The sequence below is a fragment of the Netta rufina genome (assembly GCF_964035555.1).
Source record: "Netta rufina genome assembly, chromosome: 3".
Classification (NCBI taxonomy): Eukaryota; Metazoa; Chordata; class Aves; order Anseriformes; family Anatidae; genus Netta; species Netta rufina.
In genome coordinates this window covers 76,490,606-76,507,156 of record NC_140125.1, presented here as the reverse complement: position 1 = coordinate 76,507,156, position 16,551 = coordinate 76,490,606, and the positions used below count along the sequence as shown (strand labels likewise).

Sequence of the window (16,551 nt, the reverse complement as noted above, 5' to 3'; positions counted from 1 at the left end):
AGCTCAGTCTATGAAATGTCTGTCAAAGTCTTGGAGAAATGGACTTAAGCAATTTTTTTTTGTTATTTCAATCCTTAGCACCTCTGCTTGGAAACAAAAGATGCAAGTAACAATGAAAAATACATTTCTGCATTTTAACTTGAGAGTTGTGACTTTAAACAACACATCCTCTGCGTAAAAAACAATAAAAATATTAATGTGAAAACAGAATAGAAAACCCCATTAATCTAGGAATAACATTAGCAAGAAACTTGTTTTTCTCACTTAGATAACTCTTGTATCATCAGTGACTTAGAAAACTTTTTCAGATTACCACATTTTGCATGGATTACATAGTATTCTTGAATTCAGTCCAGATTTAAGGAGAACCAAATCATTGTTTTTATGAAAAATATCCTAGTTTTAAATGTATAAACTGACAGTGGAAAGTAATTTTTTTTTATTTTTTTTTTTTGAATGCAGCTGAAATGAGGCATAGCAGAAGAAAATTAAATTCAGTGTTGAACAGCATTTTAAAGTACACTAGCAATTGCACAGGAAGCTGGACACGGTCACTATGAAGCTTTCAATCCAACTGCATCTTTGGAAAAGTCAGATTTAACATCACATTAGCTTACAAGGTTTTTAAGCATATTTGGTAACGTCTGCTGGAGCTCAGATCCTGCTTATTGCTTTGAAACATACATCATCACTGAAACCTAGACGCTTATCTGGAGTTCTTAGGTGCCAAAATTAAAAAGATCAAATAGAGGATGGTAGGAACAAAGGCACGTGGTTAATTTATAAAAGCATTTATAGGGTACTTGAACATTTATTTCTGTCTATTAGAAATGCTTGTTTATTCATCTTGAATAGAAAAAGACATGACTACTGGAACATGTTATATCAGATCATCCTAAACAGATGTTCTCAAGTGGCACGAGCAGGTAAGCTTATATATCATTAAATTATTTCTGGAATGAAATCTCTCATCTTGCATATGGAATTTCTAAACCTTAAAGTTCAAAATTTCTTTACTCCTCTAAGCACTGACACTTTAGTGCAATCCTCTTTTCAAAGGTTGAAGCTGGAGCAGCTAAGGCAATCTACCAGACGTGTTTTAAAATCCAGAAGTTTCTAATCAAGGTGCATGGTGGTTCTCTGTTCGGAGATCAGTTTCTTGAAACCTTCCATACCATCCTTCTAGCTGACGCAGTCTCAACCACAGCCTGTTTGAATATCACACTTCTTGTAGTATTTTTTTTTTTTTGAAGATGCAAAGGGGGAAGGAGTCTACCACCAAGCTAGTAGCTCCATAAGCAACTCATCTGAATGGTTAACCATGTAACATCCCATCCACTAGTCGATATGCACCTTTACTGTATGTCAAGACTTTTACTGGCTGCCAACAATACGCTTCTAAACCAACTCTCGTTACATTCAAACTTACATGCACTCTGTAAATATCGTTAATGTATTCTGTTGATAGTGTTTTCACAATGTTTGTTTTCACAAACATTCTTTTTTTTTTTTTTTTTTGGGGGGGGGAAGGGAGGAGCATGGATGTTTGTTAATGCACAAAAAAAAGGGCTTTGTAAAGCCTTTTCTAAACAAATCAAACATTTTTTTAAGAGGACTGTATGACTCAGATTTATTTTTCTTTATTTTTTATTTTATTTTATTTATTTTATTTATTTTTCTACAAAGTTGAACTAGTCATTTTGAAACTATTATCCTGAACTATGGCAAAAGATTTTACTTTAGTAAAATGGATATGGCTATGCCTTATTAGAAGTTGACTAGTGCTGCCAATCTGCAGCTGTTCAGCTAGTAAATTGGGACATCAGAACAGAACTGACCACTACTTGCAATGCGTGTAATAAAATTTCAAAGAAAAAAAAAACCTGCATAGTATGTGATCCCTTTTATTCACTAAACTTGCCCGTGCATATCCTAGGTGGAAGATAGCAGAACAGCTGCTCGGCTTTTGCATGTAGATGTGTTTAGTGACTGCTATGACATCTTTATGTTTTGCTTCTTGTCACGTCTCTTCACAGAACACTCACAGAAGTGGAAAGGAAAAAAAAAAAAAGAGAGAAAATAGAGTATTTTCAGACAGAACAATATGCCTCAAATTTTTCATTTGAAATATTAAAGTCAATTTATTTATAATGAAAGTCATCAGAAGACTGTTCTCCTGGATTTAAAATATTTTTTCTTTAAAAAAATAAAACCAATACACACTACTACAACCACAGATGCTGTGGCTTTTCTGCCTGCTTATCTCTCCTTACATAAGTCCATGCTGATGACAGAGCCGGTACAAAAAAATATCTAATCACTATCTAAATTAACGGGGTTGTAGTCAGGGTCATCCTCTTCATCCTCCAACTCTAAATCATCCATTTCTTGGAATAAAGATTCATCAACCTCCACACTGTTTCCAGCTGCAAAGAACAGAAAAATAATTTATTTTTATGCAAGAAGAAAACAGTACCTGAACAACAAAATACACAATGCTTGTATATTCATTCTCTGTACATTCATTCTTTGAAAAGAACGGCACTGAACATTTGCTGTTTGTTATTTTGTGTATTTTAATCCTCTTTCTCTTATATACTCAGTCTTAAGTTCTACGTCTCCTCAGTCTTGCTTGAATTCTAATGTTTTTAAACCTTCTTGAGTAAACTACATTCAGTTTGTATTGCTTAATTCTTATGAAACCATTTTCCATATAATCCTTCCTATTACTAATTATTACCATTAGTAATTATTACTAATTATACATACAAAAATAAAATGAATATTCCCATGTATTCTTAAGACAATTTTCCCAGAAATTCCCATATATCTATAAAAATACACACAATAAGGAACATCAGAACATACAGAATTATTCTTTAAAAAGTATTTTCTCAGCAAGCAAATTTGAAAGGCAGACAACTACTTTAGACAGTCAGTAATATATAACATATTTTTTTAGATTTAAATTATAAAAGAAAGCTGAAGCTTTACATGCTTTTATATTTTCGTCTGAAATGATTAAAAGTTAACACATTAATCCAACTCATTCAGGCATAGAGCCCAAATACAGAGGTGAAATCTGTTCCTCCTTTGAGACAGTAAAATGTTGTGTCAATAACCCAACTTCACTTTAAGCATTTTGGGAGGAAGGCAAGGTTAAATTATGCCCTCAAAAAAGAAGAAACAAATCCTCTATGACTGCCACTTCAAGTTTATATTCAATGACATTCATGTACAACTTTTTTTTTTTATTATTAAGTTGTTACATTCACATAAAACTAGACTCTTCTGCCTGGGTGTTTCTTTTCAATGCCAAGAGATAATGCAGTTACATTACAGGATTGCCCTAACTCAAGATCAGTCTTTTAAACTAGAACACTAAAAGGAGGTACAGCAAATGAAATAGATGGTATGTGACTGTGAGTTGATTCATCTTCAACAGACTTGCAAGTTTTATGTCTTTGGGCATAGTCTTACAAAATGTTCAGCTGGCACCAGAACATTATTTTCAGTAAGATAATAGACAAACCTACACAAAAGCACAAAGAAGAAATGCGTTGCACAGAGAAAAGTAACATTTAATTTGATATACAAGATGTTCATTATTGGTGTTGAAGTTCAGAGAAAAGAACATAGAACTTTGAGATGTGTGACTGAAATGGGGTCAAGAAGGCTGGCTAATAGAAAAAAAAAATTGAGCCACTGTCTTTCAGTGGTGGAAACAAACAGAAATTTACCTTCCTCCAAGAACTGGATGTCAGATGTGTCAAGGTTGTGATCCATTTCAAACAGCTGTTTCCCTATAAGTTAAAAATAAATAAATATAACCAAGCAGAATTGTGAAATAAAAGCCTATGCTCCGTCCTTCCTGCATCAGTCCTCATCTTGCATTCCACAAGAAAACCTCTGTGGGAACTGGAGATAAGATGCTTTTTCCATCTTTTCAGATGGATAGGGCATAAAGGAAAAACAAGATGGATCTGTACATCAGTCACCAGCTTCTACATCTGTGAAGAAAACATCACATCATACAAAGTAAAGCCTTTCTAGTTGGGAGGTAGGGGAAGATGAGGCCAAATCAGTAAACTGTCTGATGTAGAGCCTTTCTGTTGTTTAACAATACCCAACTATTTCTGCCAGAACTATGCTCAAAGTGGTATACCATCTGGCATAAAACCAAAGAAGCTTAAATGTGGTTTGGGAACCTTAATGACTTCAGCAGAAATCTTGAACTGTGTTTAAGCTGTATTTAACCCAATACAACACACAAAAAGACTTCACGAAACACGAAGAACAATAATTTAATACTATTTTAAAAGTTTAGTTACTACTATTGTCTTTAAGTGTTAAGATTACTTTTAAGGCTCGTCATGATATTCTGATAATATTGCAAAAGCTTCAGAACCAGTTTTATATCATACCGCTTAATTTATTTTTGCCTGCTTGTTCATCTTCTTTCATTTTTTTCCTTTTTATTTCTAGGAGTTCTGCATCAAACTTTGCTTTCCAGTTTAGGAAATTCTCAATTGTAACAGGAGTGCCATGAAAACGTTGCTAAAAAAAAAAAAAAAAAGAGCAGAAAATAAATCCGCAAATACCATCACCTAGCACAGCTAGGAGTAAAGATAAGCATTCTCTTCCTTATTTAAATTACAGCATCCCAGACACATCTGCTTGCTGTAAAACATTCTGATAAAGTAATCCTAAACCCAAGCATATGCAAACACATTCTTACTGTTTTTTCATTTTATTTTATTTTGCATCACGGAACTCACCCTTCAGAGTGCTGCACGGAGGTAGCAATTATTATGGAAAAATCCTAAATACTATTTTTGACCTAAAGTGAGTGTAATGGTTAGCAAAATATCACTTATTGAGGTTGTCCTTAAATAGGCAGCACTTCTTATAACCTCTTACGTGCAATCTGGACTGGACTTTTCTATAGAAATATAAATTTCTTCTTATATTTTTGGAGTTTTATATTTTTGTATTTTATTATATAAAATATAAATAATATTTTATATTTTACATAAAATAATATTTTTATATTTTTGGAATCTTTCTATTAAAAAATACTCTTCTCTCTTGTTAACAGAGAAAAAGGGCTGCTTTGTGTTTTTTTTCCTGCCATTTTCAGAAATACTGAACCTTCCAAGTTCCATTTCCCTCTAGCCACAGAAGTAAGTGAAGACTTAAGTAGTTACTCCAGCACATCCCATGGATGGAGAACTATTTCACAGTAGTTGGTAAAAAACGTGTAGGGAGGACAAACCATGTCCTGAAGACTGGTCCCACTGCTTCCACTCTACCTGCTCTGTCTACCAAGGATGAGACACCTCCTTAGACCAAGAGCAGCCTGTGTGCAGCACAGCACATACTATCCCTTTTATTTATTTATTTATTTTATTACCTACTCCCTCTTGCCTCTTCAAACAAGAAACTGGATACAGTGTCTTTTGTTTTTAGGGAAAAATCCATGCTCCAGCCTTAAGAAGTAATGCTAGAGGTGACTGTGAATGTGCAAAACACCTCTGGAAAGACTGCTTCAGAAAATGGTTGGATGGGGGAAATCACTCAAGTATGTTCTAGTCTGTAAGTTTTAATTACATCAACTTTGAGCTGCATTGAGAGGAACATCTAGCCCACAGCTGTTCCTGCATCAAACCCATGCATAAAAAAGGCAAACAAAAAAAAAAGGAAAATCTTTAATAATTTTTTTGTTAGAAACAGTGTTTTACATACTTTCTCTTCTTCTTCTGCTTCTCTTTCTTTCTGTTTCTTCTCCTCTTCTCTTCGTGTTTTTATTTGATCCACTATTTCATTTAATTTCTCCTGTACTGCAGAGACTAGAGTGAAGATCATTACCATTCCTAAATTTTCTTCTGCCTACAACACAAAGAAGGCAATCTCAAACAGAAGGAGAACCTCATACCTTCTGTAGCTTAATGCATGTATCTGTAAGGCAGACACGACTTGACAAGAATTACTGAATCAAAAACAGAAAAGTGTTTCCTCCTCATACCTTCACAATGTACTCTCTCTAATGCCAAGGATTGAAGAGTATCCTGTCTACCCCAAAATAATTATGTTATTGAAAAGAATTAAGGCAAAAGTATTTTTTTTTAATCTTTCCAAATAAAATAGAAGTGGCTTATTTCCAAAATTACCATACATACACAGTTACATGAATTCACTGTAAGACAGAAATGCCAAGAGGGAAAGCCCTATAGCCTATAGGGCTTATAGCCTATAGTGCAATTTCATTGCACACTTCCATTTCATCTGTGCACACTGAATTAGCCCTATATTTTACCTCTGTAATGTCATTTACCTCACTAGTGTTATTTACCAAATTCCAAGTTCAAAGTCAGTCCTTACAGTATGGAATATATTTCATCAGTAGGCCATCCGCTCAGAGAACAACTGACTTGAGGGATAAATTCTGGCTAAAATGAGAAGTGATATCAAGAAAGTGATATCAAGATCAATCGAGGTATTCCATTTTCCTTACCTGTTGTTCTAACAGTTTTATTATGTCTGTGACATCATTATCTTCAAGATTCTCCTGGGAGACAATTTCATACAGTGGAGTTTCATCAGGATATTTTTCTCTATAGGTAAATTTAAGTGTTGTTTGGACAGCTACAAGACAAAAAAATGCAATTCTTATAGTGACTATTTTATGTAACTCTAATCGTATGTTCTTCTGTTGCATCAGTAGCCTAAAGATTTCACAGTAGGAAAACAATCTTTTCTTAAAGGAACAGCCATCTTACACAGATATTAAAACTATATAAAAAGATTTAAATATAAGGCAAGAGTGGTGAGAAATGAAGACTGTGAAATTTACCCTTATAGAAACTAATCCAGGAAATTCATGCCTGAAAGGACTTTAAGAAGACTCAAAAACTTTCCGTGCAAGAGTGGGCATAGTAACCTCTTTTCCCCTACATCCCACTCACTGCTGGAGAAAACAAGGCTGAGTCGTAACAAACAGATTTAGACAAAACCTCAGCCCACTAATGCTTTAAATTCTGGATATCTGGTTGGAGTATCAACCACTGCATCAGGAAACAGGGTTCCACATGCATACTATCACAAGAACACAAGTATCCGAAAGATGTTAATAAGCCAAAAGAGCTTCCTAACAATCACACACTCAACCTGATGCCACCCAGAGCTAGGTTAACAAGGCAACAAGGCCAACAAAGAATCAAGTTCCTTCCTTTCGTGCATCCTGCCAGAACACCCAAAGTTCACCCAAAGACACTTGCAGAGCTCAGCTGAGCACACTTGTGCTGATACCAGAAATTTCAAATTCATGCACCTACCATCCTGAGAGATAAAGCATTCTTGGATGTGCCGGAGTATTTCGGAGCACCACAAAGCCTTTCCATACCAGAAGGGCACCAGATGCTGATGGCCCCAGCAGCAACATACTAAGAGCACAATAACTACAGTCAGCCCTTCTGTAAGAAGAATTTTGGACAGATACTTCACAGGATGATAAAGTTTAAGAGCTTTCTGCACACGCGGTGCCTTACTTTACAGTAGTTGAGAATGTTTTTCTGCCATCTTAAACATGACAACCCTATTCCGTCTTTCACACATATCTTCCTCTGGGTAAGCCATGGCTCTGACCTTCGTGGAAAGGAACCAATCCAGCAAATCAATCGTAATGCATTGTTGAGGCTATCCTAAGTACAGTTTAATAACCCTAAATAGTTATTTCAGCTTTCAGAAACTGCTCCACAACAATAACTAAACCAACACTTTACAGCAACAATCATAAGCTACCCTGAAATGAATGAGCATGGGACAGAACAGCTGTTCTGGGGCCAGTACGGACAGTTCAGGCATTAGGTTTCTAACGCCATGTGAATGAAAAACTTCTCGTTTGATCTCCACAACTTTACAGTCTAGAGAGAAGGACATTTATTTTTACTCAGCCCCTGGAAGAGGTTTTCTACAGTAGCTTAATAAATGTAAGATACTTAAAGTGGAAGTAGACTTTGGAAAAGAGCAGCCAGGTATATGGAAGCATAAGTTGAAAGTAGTTATATACACTAAAACTGAAACGTGGTTGTAAACTTGTATGTTAATAATATAGGAGGGGAGACTATTATTTTGTAAGATGTGATCAACTTACTTTCGTCATTTTCACCTGCTTCAGACGTCACAGTGATTGTGAAAGTCGTTGGCTTTTCTGACAATACTGTTAAAAAAGAGTGGTAAAAAAAGAAAGATACCATAAATTAGACAACTACTTCACATCCCTAAAATTGAATTTCTCTAGGACTAATGAGGCATAGAAGCACCTGGTTACAGCATTCAGAGCCTTTTCAACCTATTAAGAAGCTCTTTTCAGTTAACAACTGTTTTCCTTAGGATAGTCTAAAGCGCTCTTTGACTGACAGCATATTACATCAACAATACCAAAAGGTTTCTCCATGAAAAGAAAGAGTGCAGATCTACCTACCACTAAATGACTCGTGACAGAGCAACAAGTGTGTGCAGAAAGATCCCCAAACTAGTCTGCTGTATTGTGCTAGTTATGTATGGTAGGTATCCAGTGCATTGGTGGCCCTAGACTTTACAGGGTATCTGTTCCTTCTACTGTATTTAGAACAGCTTAAAGTAACAAATGTTTCTTAAAACAAAAAGATACACAATGATACACAATGGTACACAAAAAGATACACTTTCCTTCAAGAGCATAGGTCTGGAAGTAGCCTAAAAGGAGGAGCTTTAAACAGTCAATACCAAAAATTAAATCTGTGAGCAGTCAAGTTCACCTCCAAAAGCAAAGTATGGTCACTTTTAGTGCCCAGCTGGGAAGGAGGCTGCTAGAAGACAGACAACAAGCAGTTTTAAGTAGACAAAAATAAATAATGGGGACAAGCTCTATAACCTACTGTCAAGGACTAGACGGCTTCACCCCATCACTCAAGCATGAGTTGCAGACCAAATTCTTGAACAGGGCTTAGTCTGAATCACGGATATAACCTATAAGTGATCTAGTAGACACGATTTGTTGACTGAATTTTACCTATCTGCCTATGTATCGCTATCACAATCTTTTCATAATCCTTCCTCCTTTGGGTACAAGCGCGTTACTTGAGAGCACAGAAGCAAGAAGGGCCAGGATATGAAAATAACATCACAACAACTGACTCAGCACCCTCAGCAACCAGAGACCGCCTCACACAGCTTTAGCAGATAACCGCGGAGAACAGAAGCAGATTTTTCAGGTGAACTCCATAGAGAAGCGCTGCCGGCAGCCGCCCTCACGAAGCGAGGCAGAGGCAGGGCAGGGCTGATGGCGAGCACGCAGCAAACCCTCAGCGACTCCCCGGCGCCCACTCCCGCACCCGAGGCCCTCACAGAAGGAGCCGGCAGCGATACCCCGAGCTCTGCAGCGGCGGCTCGGGGCCGGCCGCGGGTCGGGCCGTGGCTGAGGCGCGGGGGGCGGCGCTCACCGGTGAAGGAGTCGGGGTAGATGGACTGCAGGGCCTCCACCTCGTTGCGCTGCTCCTCGCTGTAGTCGGTCATCGCCCGCCGCCGGCCGCCCGCCCCCCGCAAGGCGCCTGCGCTGCGCCGCCCCGCGCCGCACAGCGGCTAGGCAGGCCTGGCGCCGCCCCGATCGGCCGTGGATGGCTTTGGGCTTTTGGGGGATGTTCCCTTCATCAGGGAGGCTAATTAGCGCAATTAACGCTAACCTGCATGTCCGTGTTCTGTGCTGGGGTCCCCCGCAGCTGCAGGCTGCCTGCAGGGCTGCATAGCCCGACAGGGCCATGCTCCAGCGGTGTAGGGGCAGGCAGACATCACCACGGCACACAAAGCTCCTCCTTCGGAAGTGTGACCCCATATTTTTATTTTATTTTTACACTTTAGTTTAAAACAGTAGCTGGGAAACACGAAGGGTCACTTAAAAGTTACACTCCCACAACAAGTAAAAGGCTGACGGCTCACTTTCGCTTATCTACAAGTCCCGTATCATTTCACAGCAGCACCATAAAACAAGGGATAAAGTACAAAAATACACAAAATAAAGGTAGCAGCTGTTTCCCCCCTCCTTCATTTCAACTCTGAAGACAACATACGATTTCGCAGAAACTTTCAGATACACGAATCGATTGCATGGTTCACAGACTGCACATAGTTAAAACCACACCAAGAAACCCAAAGAATTTGAAGTGAAATTAGCAATTGTGCTCACTAGCAGATACTTGGCTTCCCAAGCTTGTCATACAAACCATGGAGTACGATTACCAGAAAGTTTAGGATTCAAGTGAAATACATACTTGTGAATTCATAAGAATTTGTTTAGTGATGTAAAATATGCATTATTCCAGCTATTCAGCATATACATCTCTTGCATGCCCAGAAGTGCTTGCTTTTAGGATTTTAACTCTTAAAGGAAGACCTATGCACACTTACCAAGGCCTGCTTTTTAACATACTCTAGGCTCCTGCATTTCATGATAGGAAGTGCTAAATAACTGTATTTCTCCAACTGAAAACTTGTCTCTCCTCCCTCCCCCCCCAAACAGGGGATAGCATCCTGTGATCTAGCACGTGGCTTTGTAGCACACTCTGCTGACAGCAAGGCAATACAGGAAGCATTAGGAAAAACCTGTGTTGTCCATTTGTCCGTGCTTCTAGCCCGAAGCATGTGCACAGGGAGCTAAAGGAGACATATCAGTTAGTAACATCACATCATAACATGCAGAATTAAGATAAAAACTTCATTAAATCTTTTTTTTTTTTTTTCCATTTAAAAAAATCAATAGCTTTTAACCACAGTAATACTTATGGGCACAGTAGAATGACCGAATTGTATTCCCCCCCAAACCTTGCTCTAGAGTGAGATTTTCCCATCCTGATTTGCTATTTGTGTAGTAGGCTGGCACACAGGTGGAAGCTGACAGTTTTTGTAGTACATGCAAAAGGAAAGTGAGATTGACTCTGCTATCTCTATTTCACATATAGTGTCTTTTTAAAAAAAAGAAAAAAAAAAAAAAGAGCTGCTACATGCTGAACCCCTCCATCCGGTGCATCTTAGTGAGCATTTTCTTTTTTTTTTTTTTTTTTTAGCAGAACTCAAAGTTCTCTTATCACTATATCTAGATTTAGCTTTTGTTGCTGAAGTTTCTTTATGTTTCTTCTGTACTGCTATATCCACAGATTTAATTTGTGATTAGCTCAGTAAATTTAATTCACATAATATAAGAAAGAAGTCGAAGGGGAAAATAAGGCATTTCTGCTAGTGGTCAGTAAGACAAAGCTGGGTATACACTTTTACTTTGCACAGAATGGATCAGGCTCATACAATTTAATTGCTCAGAATCTAAAAAAAAAAAAAAATACTTAATTTATAGCTAATAGGTGGGAAGAAAAAGCATTCGGGGATAACTTTCTTTCCCAATAAAACTCATCCTTTTTGCAGAAGTGCTACAAGGCAATCTGGACGTAAACCATCGCATCTCACAGGAGTTAGACACCATCAGGAGATACCTATAAGCACCCAAAGGACTACAGTAACAAGGTATTATTATGAAGCACATGAGCAAATCATGTCTCAGAAAGTTCTGCAGCAGCTCAGGTGTGAAGCTGAGCTAGACACATTCCTGCTTTTCTACAAAGTGTTGGTGGGGTTCAGATCCTCAGAGCTAAGTGGTGGTCACAGGGTCTTCATCAAGCTTCAGGTATTTCCTGTCTACTGAACCCTTGAGCGCCCAGTCGTGGAGGAGGCTGTAGTCATAATGCTCCTCATCCACTAGTTTCAGGAAGGCCAGTCCAGAAATGGCTTGCCACTCTCTGAGAGATGGGATGCGGATTTCTCCTACGTTTTCACTCCCTGGGACAAAGCCGAAAAACTTCCTTATGTGCTGTATGGCATAGAGCTTGGAGTGCTGGTCTGTCGCTTCATCAAAGAGCTCCTGCTCATTATGGACATAGCTGGTCCAGTATCTGAAGTGGAGGAAGCTGAGTGGGGAGAAACAGCTTGCCAGGCAGTAAGACAGGAAGACGGTGATGACTACCACAGCGATCAGAAGCCAGCCAGCCACCTTCCACAAACAAAGAAAAGCTGTTACAGATGAGAATACCCATAGTGGTCACTTCTGAGTGTTAAAAAGTCCATAAGACAATCATTATTTGCTTTTCCTGAATGAGATGGCAGTAGTCACTTGCTAGGTTTAGACCTTGTCAGCCATCATAACCAGTCCCCTGCCCACTGCAACCAGCCATGCAATACATTTATTCCCATCAAGTTTAAGGAAGTTCTGTTGTAGGGTATGTTAAGGATGTAACAGAGAAGCCCTCTAATTCCTACCCCAGATTATCTTACACCCCATTTAAAACCAATTTTCTTTGAAGTAACAAGTTAATATTCCCTCTAGTATTTATCTCACATGTAAGCTCCTAGAATTGAGTCTGATCTAAAAGAAGAAAAAAACACACAGAACTTAAATTTGGCTTATGTGGCGCTCTCTCAGTCCTTTAGTCACATTGCTTATGTTCAAATCAAGAATCTTCCTGCCCTCCAGTGGCTCTCAGACTTCCATTGGTCTTATTTGGAGGTACTTCTCAACATACAGGAATGCATCCTCCAGTAGCAGGTAGCAAATGGGACAGTCAGAAGTAATAACTTACATACTGAAAATTTAATTACTCTTACTGGAACAAAGCAGGCTTCAAAACACAGATTTGGCACTCAAGGCAAAAGATATTGATCCTGTTTTATCCTCACACTTTCCCTGCTGAATTAACTCACTGATAAAATTAGATCTGCAGGCAACATCTCTCACAGCAGAAACATGAGTTACTTACTTGTGACTGGTATCGGAGTAGGAGAATCACTTCGTCTCTTGCCCGGCTCAGCTCTGGAGGAACTAACTGACTGCAAGGGAACGCAGCCAGAATCTTTTTGCGGTCACTAGCCGTAATATTAGGATTAGCTCCATAATAATATACAGAGACATACTCGCTCATGGCACACACGTAGTATGAGCCATTTATCAGGGTGACCGCTAGCCACGTTACAGGAGCAACCAGTGCCCTCCCGGTGATGCTGCACAGCACAAAGCAGGTCAGTTTGCATTGCAGCAGCTGGTTCTGCGTGCCCTCTGCCTGAAGGGGAGACCTTTTGCCTGTGACCAGTCTCCAAGTCTGGTTGTTCAGAGCATAGCCAACAACCAGAAGGATCAGCGCAGGAACACCTAGGAAGGCCAGCCCGTAGATGAGGTTCTGCCCCACATGACAGGGACAGCTGAACGTAAAGAAAGAGAAGAGTTGCTGCCCACCAATTGTCAATATTGCAATTATAGCATTAGCAATAACAACCTCTTTGCCTTTTAGAAAAGTTGGCCACTTTGGAAGGAAAGTCATTTTTAGATCTTACACTTTACCAGATGCTTTTGCCTTAAATTAATAACAGTTTTTAATTGTAGTTAACTAACATTAGTAGCAGACTACACTGGAAACAAATCAATTCCAATAGCTCAAAATAAAACAACCACAAAAAACAAACAAACACAAACAACTGCTAGTTTTTCCCCTTCAACTAATTTTTAACTTTGCTCCTTAACAGTCCAAAGCTTGTTTACTAGCTTTATATCTACTTGCAGACATCCAGTCACATGCTTTAATTGATCCAGTAATTTCCCTCAGCAGTTCAGGAACATTCAGCATTTAAGCAATTGTGAGCTCTGCCAGCCCCTTGCTAATTGTCTAAAACCACCAATCAGTCCTCCCTACCTTGTGAAGGTCATGCAATGCTAGTAAACTGATTACTACCCTGCCAGGGGCAGTTGGCCAGCAATTTTCTAATCATTGGTAATTAGCAGAAGGATGATGTAGGACTAGGGGAAAAAATGGAGAAAAATGGGGGGAAAAAGAATAAAAGGGATTGCTTTCACCTATTCTTTATTAAAAACAAAGCAAACAAGCACAGAGAAAAACAAGCCAAAACAAAACAAAGAAATCCTTGTTGAGTGGGTCAATAATAAAAAAAAAGGTCTTTTTAAAATGTTTCAACATTAAGATAAAAATGGAAAGGATACTGTAAGCTGCACAAAGTTTGGAATCCCAATTCTGTTAACATTTAATGTCAGTTCTGGTTCTATTTGCTTCCCCAGTTCTGGAGTCTGAGATGTGGTTAGCTGTTGGACCACGAAGATTTTATTGTTTCACCTGAGGTTGGCAAGAAACCGGCATGTCTCATTTTGTGACAGCATTGAACACTCCTTTAGGCTGTCTCCTTCAGAAAGATTTTCTGTGGTAATGTATAATTTGCTATTCATGTGGTGTCAAGCCAGCTTCAGATGTACTCATGAAAACAGCTGGCATTTGTATAGCATGTTCACAATTCAGATTTCTAAGATTTTGTGTAGGTATCGTCAACCCCTCTGTGGGCAGAGTAGATAGAAATTTTTTAGTTACGCATTCCAGAGCTGGTTTCTATGCTAGGATGCATGAGCTGGGTTCTCGGTGCCTCTCACAAATCAAGCCTTAATCAGAGGTTAGTTTAAAACATTTAATTCCTGGTGATTTTGTCCAGATTGCACTTTAAGGTCATGCCATCCGGTAGTTCTGTCCACTGTACACTCCTGTCCGATTTGGTGGTGAATATGCAAATGCCTGTAAACATCTAGGTTCTGAGAAGTCTAACTGCCTGTAATATAAAGATTTTTACCAAGAACAGGAAAAAAAGTAGCCAGTTTAAACAAACAAACAAACAAACAAACAAGTCTTGCCTATTTACAAGGCAAGACCCTATTCCTCTAGTGCATTTTTAGTGTGGACATCTGCTTGTCCCATCCTCATTCACAATCTATGAAAGCTGACATTTGGCTCACAAATCCATGCGACACCATTCCACTAAATTAAAAGTGTTAGAGAAATGTGTTGAAACCTCCATCAGCACTTTGCCACTACTTTTCTGGAATCTGTTGTTAAGTTCTTGGTTGTTTGGGCAGTGTAGTACCATAACAAAATGACCAGTGCTGTCTGAATTGTGAAGATTCATTTTCTTTCAACAACACAGATTTTTTGATATTTATATATATATTTTTTAAATTAACTAGTGGTATTATATTTTGATAAAATTTGCCTCCTTTAAATTCAGTAGAACAAACCCAGTTGCCTATTACAGAATTATTTTGAAAATGTGCTTTATAAGATTCTTCCATTGTGCCTCAGTTCTCTTTAAAATCTCCAATTGATTGCTGCTGAGCTTTCTTTGGGCACCCTTTTTGCTTATAAAGGAGGCAGGCTTTCCCAAGCATCACTTGTTTACTCCAGAAGCACATTAGATGTGAAACTGAAGAGGTGCACAACACTGAAATATTCATAGTCAGCCTAAGGCTGTTGAATGAGGCAATTTATACAATCAATAAAACAACTTTGTAGTGCTGCATTGTCACTTTTTCTGCATTTGCTTTCATGTTGTGCTGTAAAAAGCCCTGCTGGGTCATCCTATTGTGGAACAAATTACAGGTTGGATCCAATTAAGAGCTTGGGCGGCATATCAAACCTTTAAGTAGTCGCCTTTGCAGAGCAACCCAGAGTCCTGAGGTAGACATCTAGTCTCTTTATCTGATGCCCAGGAGGAGTTAGGATTGAATGCGATCCAAGGTACTACAGCCTGGGGTGACAGCCAGCTCACCTCTGAGGCAAAGAGAGGATTGTAGTTGATGTCTGAGGCAAATAGCAATACATGGGCAAACCTTAGCTGTGTTTTTCCTTGTCATTTTGCAGGGCTCCGTCAGCTTGAATTCTCTGCCAGGAACTTCATTATGAGAATAAGTGCTTTTTCTGAAGAACTGAGCATGGTTTGCTATTTTATGTTACAATATGTTGATTAGAATACATATTACATCTTCCTATCCTTCCATATGCATAAAACAGTTTTTTTTGTACTCATTTGTTTTTTTATTGAAATAAAGCTGCCGTGGCAGAAGAGAGAGGTTGGTTTCAGTTCATCTGCCCACCTTATCTAGTCAAAACTCACTCACTCATCTCATTCCAGTCATTGTGGGTGTTGAGGTGTTGGGAAGAAGCTGACTCCACCTGAATCAGTTCTAGCAGTCATGCTTAGCTGGTATCTCATTGGATCAGAAAAAGATTTGGATTTTGTTATCTTGTGGTCAAGAAAGGGTAGAGGAAAAAAGGGGGGTTTCCTCTATTTTTCATCTGAAGATTTTATTCCTGTGGATTTCAGAGGATGAGACTGAACCCTGGTCTCTTCCATCCTGCACAAGTGTTTTCATCACCAAGCAGTCAAAAGGCTGATGTGCTGTGCCTCCTCTAGCTGCATTTTGGACCTTTTAGAGTAAGTCCAGAGGAAGGCCATGAAGATGATCAGATGGCTGGTGCACCTCTCTTATGAAGACAGGCTGAGGGAGTTAGGGTCGTTCAGCCTGGAGAAGAGAAGTCTCCGGGGAGACCTTATAGCGGCCTTCCAGTGCCCAAAGGGGGCCTACAGGAAAGCTGGGAAGGGACTCTTTGTCAGGGAGTGTAGGGATAGGACAAGGAGTAATGGCTT

At 38.9% G+C, this 16,551-nt stretch overlaps 2 protein-coding genes across 3 annotated transcripts; both read right to left on the bottom strand.

Annotated features, from left to right (window-relative positions):
- Positions 1–9,610, bottom strand: RWDD1 (RWD domain containing 1). Of its 2 annotated transcripts, XM_084283346.1 has the most exons (7): positions 9,483–9,610; positions 8,153–8,218; positions 6,515–6,645; positions 5,746–5,889; positions 4,425–4,557; positions 3,741–3,803; positions 1–2,426 (listed from the first exon to the last, which is right to left on the bottom strand). In XM_084283346.1, exons 1-7 carry the CDS (start codon positions 9,553–9,555, stop codon positions 2,314–2,316), a joined length of 723 nt encoding a protein of 240 aa, XP_084139472.1. In that variant the 5' UTR covers positions 9,556–9,610; the 3' UTR covers positions 1–2,313. The 2 variants fall into 2 exon arrangements, with proteins under 2 accessions (XP_084139472.1, XP_084139473.1); XM_084283347.1 differs by lacking the exons at positions 8,153–8,218; positions 9,483–9,610 and adding an exon at positions 7,335–7,477.
- A 2,064-nt stretch (positions 9,611–11,674) lies between these two features.
- On the bottom strand, positions 11,675–13,394 carry CALHM4 (calcium homeostasis modulator family member 4; the record flags this gene model as incomplete). The annotated part of the gene is made up of 2 exons (XM_084284445.1): positions 11,675–12,073; positions 12,837–13,394. The coding sequence occupies 2 exons, from the start codon at positions 13,392–13,394 to the stop codon at positions 11,675–11,677; spliced, it is 957 nt and encodes a 318-aa protein (XP_084140571.1).
- Positions 13,395–16,551: the final 3,157 nt, after the last annotated feature.